Source organism: Rhipicephalus sanguineus, chromosome 3 (assembly GCF_013339695.2).
Source record: "Rhipicephalus sanguineus isolate Rsan-2018 chromosome 3, BIME_Rsan_1.4, whole genome shotgun sequence".
Taxonomy (NCBI): domain Eukaryota; kingdom Metazoa; phylum Arthropoda; class Arachnida; order Ixodida; family Ixodidae; genus Rhipicephalus; species Rhipicephalus sanguineus.
In genome coordinates this window covers 187,398,599-187,411,391 of record NC_051178.1, presented here as the reverse complement: position 1 = coordinate 187,411,391, position 12,793 = coordinate 187,398,599, and the positions used below count along the sequence as shown (strand labels likewise).

The 12,793-nt window shown below is 51.0% G+C and overlaps 1 protein-coding gene across 14 annotated transcripts in view; it reads right to left on the bottom strand.

Moving 5' to 3' along the window:
* Positions 1 to 8,621, bottom strand: part of LOC119387853 (transcriptional coactivator YAP1) — a 202,753-nt gene extending 194,132 nt beyond the window's left edge. For 5 of the 14 annotated variants that reach the window (XR_007415466.1, XR_007415467.1, XR_007415465.1 and 2 more), the window contains exon 1: positions 7,899 to 8,618. Coding sequence is in view for 11 of the 14 variants with exons in the window: in XM_049413702.1 (XP_049269659.1) it covers positions 7,899 to 8,410 (512 nt within the window). In the remaining 3 variants the exon portion in view is untranslated. Of the gene's footprint in view, positions 1 to 7,898 lie in introns of all 14 variants that reach the window. The other 9 variants (XM_049413709.1, XM_049413706.1, XM_049413703.1 and 6 more) reach the window with 3 other exon arrangements.
* Between the last annotated feature and the right edge of the window lie 4,172 nt (positions 8,622 to 12,793).

Sequence of the window (12,793 nt, the reverse complement as noted above, 5' to 3'; positions counted from 1 at the left end):
ACTTTCCAAGTAGCGCCTGTCTGGTTGACTGTCTGGCGAGATTCTCGCCGTCCCGTTCCCTGTCTGCTAAATGTCTGTCATCACACCGCATCTCGGCATCTTTTCCCCGGAGTCGAGAAACCGCGGCGGCGCCGCCAAGAACACTTGTACCGTCGCGGTAACAGGATAGCCGAAGGTGGGTCCGCGCCTGCCCGAGACCGAGACGCCATAATTCGTTCTTCTTTTCTTCGTTCTCCCTTACTTGCCAGCACGCTTTCGCTATGCGCCCCCCTCAAATTGCGAAACACATATATGCAAAGAAAAGACACAACAACCTCACGTGGGTACACTGCTTGTTCACTTGCACACGTTAGGTCAGAACATGCACTGTGATAGACATACAGTTCCCTACTACATTTACTAGAGGGAACTGTGACACTATGATTGTTCAGCCACCATGGAAATGATGGGTAGTAGCATTGCCGCTGGATTCCATCAAGCAGTCGTGGTAGTACATGGATTTGCCTAGTCTTCGTGTTTGCGGCTTTGAGCGCACTTGTGGCTTTGTTTAATGTTGTTCTGGATTTGTTTCGGAAAAAATGATGACTCGTTGTGAACCTCCGAACTGTTTTGAATCTGAGCCTAAAAATAAAAAGGTCAAGGTGGTGAAGTGGGACTACCGAACATTTGCTGAACTTCGTCTTACGACAAAGCCGTTGCGGGCCAGAAGGAGCCGAAAGAACGAAGCTTAGGCAAATCCATGTACTGCCCATCATTCCCATCATGCATCGCAGTTCCCATAGACACCAGCGCCAGATTTCCCCGTAGTGTATTAGTACTAAGCTCTATGGTCATAGATACCGCCTTATCGAGCCGGGAACCTTCTACGACGTAATGTCCCTGCAGCAACAATGCCAGAGGGCACGAAGAAGATACGAGACAACGCTATCGGACAACTCCTAGCGGACAAAGAGCGTATCATTCACAGCTTGAGAATAAACTCGGTCTCGTAAAAAGGTTATACGTATGATAAGCGTGACCTCTTTCGTAAAAAGATGAGGATCGAGTGTTAGGCACCTGTCGGAAGGCCCGCTGATGCGATACAAAAGAAGCATGTCCTTAAGTTCCCATCGAGTTCAACGTACTCAGAGTTGAATGATAACGGGCTGCGTGTATGTATTCGAAATGTATTTGTTACTTACATCATCTTAATCAATTAATAATATCTGGAGTTTTACGTGCCAAATCCACGGTGCGATTATGAGGCACGGCGTAGTAGACGGCTCCGGAAATTTCAAACATCTGGTGTTCTCTAAAGGGACACTAAAGGCAAATATTAAGTAGGCGTTCATTGTTGAAATAGCGGTCCAGAAACCTCGTAGTGCTACTATTATGCCAAGGAAGTGCTTTTTTTGATATAGAATCCAGTTTTAGTGGTCCGCATTGCGTTAGCGCACTTCAAATCACCCGCCTGAAATCAGTCAGTCACACGTCACTGCTGCCGCGCCCAACGTTGCTCGCCTTTACTGCGTGGCGGCGTGCACTGGCGGCGTACACCATTCGGGCATCCGGCAACATCACATGCATGTGATATTTATTGATAATATCGGAAATTTTATATGCCAAATGCACGGTATGATTATGAGGCACGCCGTAGTGTACGGCTCAAGAAATTTCAAACATCTGGTGTTCTTTAACGTGCTCTGACATCGCACAGTACATGGGCCTCTAGGATTTCGCCTCCATCGCAATGCAAAGGATGCGGCCGGGATCGAACCCGTGGCCTTCGGAACAGCAGCCGAGCACAGTAACCACTGTACCACCGAGACGGGCATAGCATCTCAATTAACGTCCTCCCCAACAAAGCTCAGAACTCCGAATGATGTCCAGCTTACATTTGCAATTAGCGCGCCTTCAGCATCTCGGTATAGTTTATCATCTGCGCACTTTATGCCGCACATCCTTAACGTACAACCGCGTTACGTGTCATGTGACGTCAGCAAGTAAATGCCGTAACGTCAAGCAGCAAATTAAACAGGCAGCAATAGTTAGCGCATTGTCGTACACACAATGTTTTGGCACAGTCAAGCTGACCTTTCAGCACCACTTTTTTCCCTTCAATTGTTAAAGCAACTTTTGAAGATATTGCCGCGACATATTGGCCGCATTCAAATAGCGCGCCGTCAACATGCATACCCGACACTGCGCGCTAGAGTTACTGTATATGCTACCTTTAGGTCTACCTAAAGGTAGCATATACAGTGACTCTACTGCGCGCCGTATCGTAGTGCCGCGCAGCGACCATCGTGGCACGAACACCTGGCCGGACACGGCTCGCATGCGCCACGCGCTCGTGTGCCTCTCGGGGGAAAAATAAGAGGAGAAGAGCTGAACGACATCTTTGGTGTTCGACTGACTCGCAGTTTTCCGAGCGCAGTGCCTTTGAGTTGTGGGCACAGGTTCGCCCTTAATAAATACGTTTGTTTTATTAGCCTTTGTGCTTCAGCATCGCTACAATATGCACAACGCTTCTTTTTTTTTTTACTATTTCATATTTCACGCTAAACATCTGGAGTTTGAAGATGTGTTGCTGTGCTAACATTTCCACAAGCACTCGTAGTTTGTGTAGATTTCAACATGATAGAACTTTCGACGATATAAGGGCGGGAGATTGCCCATTCCGTACCTACATAAGCTAGACGATGTTTTTTGTCTGTTTTATTCTCAATTTCGATATCGAGAGATTGGATGCAGCCTCTACAATCGAGTTTTCGATACTGCGCCGCCGAATTTCCCCGTCAGTGATCTCGGAACCACTGCTATTCATTCGCGCACATCCCCAGACGGAATGAGTCCGATTCGGCGCACCACAACGCCAGTAAGCCAGGAAAAGCGCCGCAATAATACATATAAAACGGGCGCACGATAATGAGCGACGACAGTGAGCACTCGCTGCAGTTGTTATATACAGAGAGCGCACGGAACCTAAACTGTGGGAAAAGGGCATGTTTGCAGAGATGCGGCGCGGTCCGTCTGTCCGTCCCCTGGGCTACGCCTAGCCGTCGTCACAGCGTGCGAGCGAGCAGTCTTAGCGCCGCAGGCCACACCTCCTCCTAATGTCAGCTGACCGGCGCTCGGAGGCTCGCGATAAACTTGTCAGCTCGGCGGCGCGTCGTGATTGATACGATAGGCCGCTTGCTGCTGCTCTTCTCGCGAAGCAAGAGAAAAGTCTGCGCGAACAGCACCCACTGCAACACACACGAAGACGACTAAGGACTGTGCAGAAGTGACGTTCCCTTTACAACGGCCACAAAAACTGATTTCAGGCGACTAGCAATTAAAGTCGAACAGAGCCTGCCGACCCCGTCGTGGTGCCTGGAGTTCTGCCGCTAAGAACGAAGACGCGGGTTCGTTCGCGGCGACGGCGGCCGCGTTTCGGTGGGAGCGAAATGCAGAAATGTCCTCGTACTTCCACTGACGTGCGCGATTAACGAACTCTATGTGGTTGGAATTATTCCAGAGTCCCCCACCCCAGCACTACGGCGTGCCCCATAATGATATCTTGGCTATGACAGGTAAAACCCCACATCGGGAGTTTGGTATATATCCCTGATGTGTACAGTTACGCTTTTGCGCGTAAAATATGCGGGTAACAATAACTGAGTTGTTACTTAGGAGCGACAAGAGAACATACAATTGAACCAACAAGACAAACACAACGCAGGTAAGTAATAGCGAGAAAAAAGAAGATACACAGCTAGAGTAAACTCTTCACGCCAGCCGGCCCGGAGAAGACGCGTTCGGAGATGCAGCCCCGAGGCGGCGGCTGTGTAACGGGCGGCCGTATACACCCGCCTTGCCTGCGGCGACATCAAAACCCAGTTCAGTCACTCAGGCGAGGGGCCGTTCCCGCGCAGCTCCGTCGTCGCGGTCTTCGGGCGGCCGCCGACGTGACCCGCGCTCGCAGTTTTTTCTTTTTTTGTGTGTGGAGGATGTTCTATACAACAATCCTCTGCAGCACGACTGCAGTGGCTGCCATCGACCATTTGCAGTGTTATGGCACTACATACACTTTTCAGGACGGCACCACGCCACCCCAGACGCGCGAAACAGCTGCCTATCCAGAAAACTACTGTAACTATAGAGCCGCGCATTACAACCGTACCGCGAAGAACGTGACTGGCAATTTGGCGCGGCTCAAATTTCGAAGCCCTTATAGCTAGCTGGCGTACGATGATAGAAGTGTTCGCGAAACAGCGGCGGTCTCTTGCCACCAATGCGAAGCACAGCTGCGCTCACTGTAGCAGTTGCGGGATGAAGAGACCTGACAGAAGAAAGCTCGGTTTTACAGCGACTGTTTCGGGGCGTCCAGCAGCGCCGAAGCGTGGGATCCATCGCCTCGAGATGAGCTCGTGTGACGCGACAGTATCGCCTGTCCCCGGGCACCAAAATGCTGTACTGTCAAAGTGACAAGCCACTTGACACGGCCTAGATGTCAGCGGAGAAAGGGGACACCGGCACAAAAGGGCGGGGGACCGCACGGAGACCCGGATGATGATGGCACACGACAGCTCGTAACTGCGGCGCATCGATCACGGGGTGGACACCGCTGAAACTTTCATTCATGAAATTGATGAAGGATCGGTTGGAACACGGCGGTCTCCACCACTCTTACTTCGATAACCTCGGCACTGGTTCGAGAACCGAAGAAAAAGAAAAAGAAGCATTCTTGTTTTCTTACTTTGAGCCTACTATGAACTCTTGAAAAAGTTCAGGTCTGCAGAGTACCAGTGTCTCATAACAGCCCTTTCATTCGCGAACTTTCATCGATGCGTGGAAACCAATTTTCGTTATTACGAAACACTCGTTATTACAAAGAACTCGTCAACGACTAAAAAACACAAGCAAAACTCTGCACGTGCCTAGGAGTATATTCTAGGCAGTATACCACGACTGTCAGTACTACTGCACAAAGCCCCCCCACCCTTATTTTATTTTTTGCGCGGTAGCTACAGCGAAGCACAAGATGAGCATGACTCACGCCTTTTAAATCCTGCATTGCAAGCCTCACAAGCACCCCCGCAACGAGCACGTCAGCGTTGTCGATGAGGCATGAAGTGGCTGCCTCGGAGTTTGGACAGCACGAGTTACAAAAACCATGCGCCGGGGCTCTATTCTAAGCCTGCAGGGCCACACGTTTTTCACGACGGCCGACATGAGCGATCAATGTGAAAAGCGCACATTCCTCGTGAGTCACTCTTCAACCAAGCTGCTTCGTTTGCAATAATGTTGCAGTTGCATCGGCCATACTAGACAACGAAAACATACGCGGGAGGAGAGATCCTGCATGCGACTTACTAAACATTTCATATCGCAGTCGTGTCAAGCAACAAATTGCCAGGCATAAGGCGTCCAGCGCTATATTTCTATCGGGGCTGGTTTCTCGCCCGCTTTCGGGAAATACACGGCCCAGTGGCATTACATAACTTGCAAGTGACGTCAGTTCCTGTCTTCCGTCCGCCATCACCAAGCCAACGGAGCACATACGTCTGTCTCAGTGACCGCGCCATGTCTTACGTTCGTACGGCGGATCGTTTGGCGTAGTGCGCCTGTTTTTATCGTTTGCCTTGCGCTTATGCCAAAGGAGGGCCGTTCAGAACATTATGCAGCCATGCAGCGAAGCAGTGTTGACTGGGGAACTCGGATCCTCGTCCGTGTCTGCAGCTGTCCGAGTCCATGGTGTCGCACGTAATGGGTGAAACAACTTCGCACGAGATTTGGATACATAACTGGCCTGTTATGAAGTGACGCCCGCATACATGAACGTTGCTCAATGCTTTGAGGTCCTTCCTGTTTATGAGCGCATAAGCCATGTGCTGCACTTCTCGCACAGCTCTTTCGGGCAGTTGCACGGGTTTGTGATCACCTTTGGCAAACAGTACGTCCTCGCGTCCGGTCCTTTTTTTTTTATATGATTTACACTTTCCGTGCGGCAGTCAGATATCGCCATTGCGATGTACGGCGTTGACGGGAAATGCGAGAGCCGCACAGCGTGACTAGGTGCCGTTCATGTTGGCGGCGCATGCTGAGATCGTATCCCAGAGTTCCGCGGTGTGATATAATTGCAAGTATCCCCAATGAAGACTACAAGGCAGACGTCAATGGTCAGGGCTAGACCTCTGAGCCCGAAACATCAGATCCGGCAGTCAGACTGAATGTATGCAACTCAGAGCAGTTCATAAGCAGGCGAAATATTTTCAATTCGAGCTCGGCCATGGGATTATTATATTGCCCTTATAAAAATTGTAGGAAGGCATGCTCAGCTCGCTGCATCGTGCAAGTTAATCTAGCAACAGTGTCAGACAATGGAGGATTTTCTCAGACGAGGGTGCGCTGTAAGCTCCTCATCCACTTTCTTGGGGTGCAAGGTGTTGATTTCACCACCGCGGTGCAATGCACCCTTGAACCTTACATCCAAGTGGGTGCACACCGGCAAGCCAGAACCTGCATCTTCGAGTTTGTGATGATGCCACGAACATGTCTTGAGCCGAGTAATGCCGCATGATCGACGGAAACTACAAAGGGGCTAGTGCTTGTCGAATCGCTCGTACGTACACAGTGTGACACAAAATGACGGGTAGACATCGATGTGCTGCATTTGAGCACGCCAGATCAGAAAGATGGGAAGACGTGGGCAAGAAACTCCCACACACGTCCTCGAGCAGTCAGCAAGTGATCCATCCAGAAGTGCGAACAATTCGACACCGTGAAACCACACCTGTCATGGTCAAACTACGAACGCGCGTTCACACGGGTTTTTTTATTCATTTTTTAAACGAGCTTCTGTGTCGCTGTACGTCTGCGCACGCTCGCTGCAAACACACACAAATAAGCGTGCTTCGTAAGCCGGGTCTTGTTAAGCCTACGACTACCAGCCGTCAGCGGGTGCTTTGAGGCCACCCTTTGTCTCCGTAGGCACAAACGGACGCAGGCCGCACCGCGACAGGATCATTGCGATCACGGAATCGTTCCACGCCCTGGCAGCCATCGACAGTTCAGCGGAGCTGGTTTTGCTGCCGCGTGAACAAAAGTCAAGGAGGCCCAATGGCAGCTGCGCTTGGGACACCCGAACCGATCTGACTGCTTTGCATGCTGCCATCTAGTCGCACGAAGGTCGCTCTGCTAAGAGAGAAGCACAAAAAAGGTGGAAAGCCGAGTGAGCCAAGCCAGCGGCAGGCCGCGGGAGCGGAGAAATTACGCGCGCCGCGCAGTCACTCCTCCACCGTCGTCGCGTTGTTGCCGCTCGCTCTTTTTTAAAAGCGGCTGGCTCGCCGTGACGACGGAGAAACAGCTGATAGCGAGAGCTGCAGCGGAAATTGGGGCATGCGCCCTCGCGCGTACTCCGAGCAGCCGTACGAGCTCGTGGTAAAAAAGAAAAACGAACACTCGGAAAAAGCGTAGCCGCCCCGCTTTCTCGTTCTCTTCTGCGCGTGTTGTCGCGGCGAGCGATCTTCACAGTGCTTAGGGCCCAGAGTTTACGCTGTGCCCGGACAGGGCGGCGGAGACGGGACATGATGCCGCTTGTCGCCGAAAAGTGTGTGCGTGCGAAACAAGCAAAACTAAATTCACGGGACTCGCGACGCTAGCGCATGATGGCACGCAGGAAGGCGCAGCCCACATAACGGATGTTGCTACGCGACTCGCACATCAGCGGGAAAGCTCTCGCGGACCGAGATCGGTCAGCTGGCCATCCATCCGTCAACCTGTTGCAGCTAATCGTAACACCTGATGCACCGGCCCTAACATTCCGATATAAAAATGGGGCGTTGGACAGTTCGAAACGACGACAAAGCGAGGCGCTTCAGCAGCGTGACCGCGGTAAACGTTACTAGTGACACTGTGAGACAACATTCACTCACTTGAGGAAGTAGCGCTGCCCCGTGGACGTCTTGGCCATCTCCCATCCCGGGGGCAGATCGTCGACGAGGTCGTAGCTCTGCTGGCGCAGATGCTGCGGGCTGGGCGCGTTGTAGCTCTGCTGTAGCGAGGCGGGTGACGAGTGCGCCCGCGGGTGGTTCACGGGTAGCGATGGCGGGGCAACCACGGCCGCCGCAGCAGCAGCAGCGGCTGCTGCTGCTGCCGAGGCCTCCGATGGCGAGAAAGTGGCATCGCTACTCGATTCACGGCTGTGAGAGGCCGACTTGGAGCGCTCGGGCTGCTGGAAAAACGAGGCGGGCAGGTTCCGCAGCCGCATCGGCACACTGAGCGGAACCCGGTCGCTGGGCTGCATGACAGCCTTAAAGAGATCGTCCAGGTTGATGTCACTGTCACTTCGAATGCGAACGATGTGGTTGGGGCCCTTCTGCTCGATCATTTCCCCGCGGCCGTTCGTGGCCGCGCCGTTGTTGGGCTGAGAAGGCGACGACGACATCTTGGCGGCGGCGGCGGTAATCCTGGGCGCCGAGGCTGTGAGATTCGTCGACGACTTGCCCGGGCTTCTCACGAGAACGCTATGACAACGCGGCAGTCACGCTGCTGGGTCTCCAGTAATGCACACACACGCACACAACACACACGCACGACGACGACCCTCGTTGTAGCGCCGCCAACCCAAGAGGCAACCCTATTCCCGTCTACTGGGCGAGCGCCTGTTGCGGAGGAGCGCTTGCGGCCGAAGCCGGTGCACTCCTATGCATGCATCCGCCGCTGCAAAAAGTAGTCCGACAATACCTCCAAATTATACAGAAAACTACAGCTTTAAAAGTACTATAAACTATCTTTATAGCACACTAAAGCTTTGTATACAATTTTCTGAAGCTAAACAGTCACAATTTCGAGCGTAATTACAAAGTTTGATTGTTCTCCGAGTTCGCTCGCACCCTGAAAGAACTCGCAGCGGCGGAAGGAGTCACCCCCACGCTCTGACTGGCCGAAAGTGGCCTAGCGGGGTGGATGACGTCAGTTCTCCGAGGACGTGACATCACAACGTCACGTCGAGTGTTTGATGAATGAACAGAGAGCGCGCGAGATTCAAATGCGCTCTGTTTGCAGCGGCGCGTACAAACGGCGCCGTGCTTTGTACAGGATACCAACGCGGGCGATAAAAGTTAATTAGTATAGTGACGACTGCATTTTTTCACGGTCCTTGTGCGGTGATCTTTATACAGGTCATTATTTTGTAGCGATACCTTTCCGCGCTTTATCGCTGGTCAGAGCGACGGCCTGCCAACGTTATCAACGAGATCATCCATGTGTGTGCGTGTGTGCGCGTGCGTGTGTGTGTGTGCGCGTGCGTGCGTGCGTGCGCGTGCGTGCGTGCGTGTGTGTGTGTGTGTGTGTGTGTGTGTGTGTGTGTGTGTGTGTGTGTGTGTGTGTGTGTGTGTGTGTGTGTGTGTGTGTGTGTGTGTGTGTGTGTGTGTGTGTGTGTGTGTTTTTAAGGGATTTGTCGATTGAGAACAGTACGCACCTCTTACATCAGGCACCCCAAATAAGATCTTTCCTTTTTCTTCAAGCAATAATCGCACACTGCTGCAGCTCCAGCACTTTGCTTGCACTAACAATAGCGTCGACGCTTACTTTGAACAGCTGGGGCCAGACCTTTTCACTCAGTTTATTCGTTTAGAGACTGCATGTTCAGCTCGTGTATGCAAATAATGGGCATTTGTGTCTCGGCGGCTTGTATGAGAACACCGATATACAGACACTATATTTTTTTATTGATCTTCTATGGAACGTTCTGCCGAAAAATTTTCACTGTCCACCATACAATCGTTAATATTCGGAGAAAAAAAAGTACAAGCACAATAAGAGTAAATGCGGTATAACTAACAGAAGTTTAGTATAGCGCTAACCTGTAATGTTCTGGCGCGAGAGGTGTCATAAACGGCATAAACGGCATAATCAACCTAGGAGTATTTTTTTTCTAATTTAGTTTTTAGTTTGCCATATATTATCATGTTTGCTTGTTCGCTGCAATATTATTATACTATCGCGAAGTGGTTATTTATTTGTTCCTTATTTCTATAAAAGGAAGATGGAGGAAGCAAATCGCTGCTGGCCGCATTGATAACAATGCATTTTGGGCGGCTTCGCTTGGCCTTTTACTGCTGTCTTGTTTGTGGAATCCCAGCCTTATTTATTAAGGCGAGAGACTTAGATGCCTCATCAAACGCGGAAATTGACCGACGTTTCGCGTCGGCGTCCTCCGTCGATGGCGTTAACGCGAGTGATGCAAAAAACATGACGTGGTGACGTCACCATATGACGCCAGTATTACGTCACAGACAGCAAAAAATTTGTGACGTCATCACATGACATCATTACTTGTTCAAAGGTGGGCCGATCCCGGAGGCAGTGCAAAACAAGGTGAGGTGCAGAAAGGTTGCAGTGCCTCGGATCCTTGAAGCATTGCAAAACCACGTTTGTTGCAGAAAGTTTTCGAGTGGGGAAGGTTCAGTCCATAGACTTAGGAGAAAAAGAAGAAGATGGCTTTCGCCTTATATTCGACTGAGACTGAAGCTCACGGGACCCTGTGAGTTTTTAAAATTGCATTTCTTTGTTGTTTTACTACGTACTGGTAAAGTAATATTGGCTGCAATGTTTATGCTCCCTTCATCTTCTCTAAACTGACACTTAGAAAAGAAAAAAAAAACATGTTGATGCTCAAGCACGAGACAAGTATTTCCCCACCAAAGTGCGTTCGACCAATAAACGAAGTATCGCTCCCATTAAACAGATTCGCCTTCGGAGTAACTGACTCGTTGGCAAACTTACGTGGCCCTTGCTGGACGCGTTTGGATGTTGTCAGAGTAACTGCCGGAACATTAACGGCCCGCTCCAGTAGTGGTCGTCAGAAGTTCTTCCGTACAGCGTTTATACATAGTTTTATTCCGTGCAGTTTAGCAGCATCGACGGTGTAACCTATACACGGCACGCTTGCTGAAGATAAAGCATTAGACGCATTATGTGATTCCATGCCAAGTCACCTATCTTCAATTTCCAATATTTCACATCTATCTATCTATCTATCTATCTATCTATCTATCTATCTATCTATCTATCTATCTATCTATCTATCTATCTATCTATCTATCTATCTATCTATCTATCTATCTCTAAGACGTCGCATGTCACGACGCATTTCTCCTTCGCAAATGATCTATAGGTCATTGAGGTATGCTCCTCGGCATAAAGATCTTAGAAAGTGGAACGCAAACTTTCTGTTTCCTATACCTGCAGCCTTGTTCAACAGACCAAGAAAATGAGAATTATTACGACCAAAAAGAAGGAAAGAAACTATAGAGAAATCGCAGGAGAACATGAAAGGGAATGTCAGACGTTTTCCCTGGTCTCCCGCAACATCGTTGACATTGTCGCAAATAAAATCAACTCAAGCTCACTTCATTTCAATACAGGGGAGGAAGTTAACCATGAGGTTTGCGTTGTGTAGTGCGTTCACTGCAGTCCAGCTTTCGAAAGAGCGTTTAAAGGGAGAGATGCCAATTTCTACTGCCATTTCTACTGAGATGCCAAACAGCGATTACGACCGGAGTACCCCGCGAGATTAGATAGCCTCGATAGGTGACATGCATGGATGACGTTGTTATCAGTACGCGTCAATTGTTGCTCTCAAAACTAAATGCTGGTAAGACCTGACGGCTTGACAACTTACTTTTTTTTAGTTTGCGCACGACCCGTAGACCAGAATTTTCATCGCTTGCAGGGGCAACCTTCTTTGGTGTGGGGCTGCTGATCACATGCAACGAAAGACCACGATAATGCCCGGTCTGTCCTTATCGCACGCCGGCTCTGGCCGTGAGTGCTGGTTCGCCATCAGCTGTGAAGTAACCAAGGAAGGAAGGAAGGAAGGAAGATAACTTTATTGCGTCCTGCAGAACGCGACTGGGTCGCGCACCCGGCTCAGTCCCACGTAGGGACCGGCAAGCCGAGCCTGCCGGCCACCTCGCGGGCCCGCTGGACAGCCGTGAGCTGATCATTGGGAGCGGGGCTGCGTAGAAGCGTCTCCCACTCCTCCAAGGTGAAGCTTGAGTCCATGGCTTGGCACATGCTGAGGATATGCTCTAAAGTGGCTGTCTCGCCGCATGCCGAGCAGTCCGTTCGGGAAGACGTCCGGGTATGTCTCGTGAAGATACGCAGGACTGGGATACGATTTGGTTTGGAGTAGTCGAAGGGAGACTGCTTGGGGTCTGTTGAGGTTAGGGTGCGGAGGAGGGTAAACCCTTCGCGCCAGGTAAAAGAATTTAGTGATTTCGTTATACGAGTACGGCGCGTCCCTGTGGCCTGGGTGAGGGACGGGATTGGAAGCGGCGCGGTCCGTCATTCCTCGCGCGGCTTCGTTCGCGACCTCGTTGGGGTTCGCGGGAATTCCCTGTACTTCCCCAATGTGCGCGGGGAACCAGTGTAAAGAGTGAGAGGAAATGTGCTGGGAGGTTTGTAGTACACGGAGCGCTAAACGGGAGATGCACCCTATCTGGAAGGCCCTAATTGCTGCTTTTGAATCACTATACACAGTCTCTCTGCGATCATCGAGCATGGCGAGCGCAATCGCAACTTGCTCGGCCTCTTCGGGATTGGGGGTTCGCACCGCTGCACAGTTGACCACCTGACACTGCGCATTGACTACTACGGCCGAGAAGGCATCTTGTTCCACATATTCCGCTGCATCGACGAAACTGGCATCGGTGCCGTCTCGGATCAAGCTTCCCAGGATTGCGGCGGCTCGGGCCTTGCGTCTCCCGGCGTTGTGGACCTGGTGGACGTTGCGTGGGATGGGGGCGACGTAAATATTGTTTCT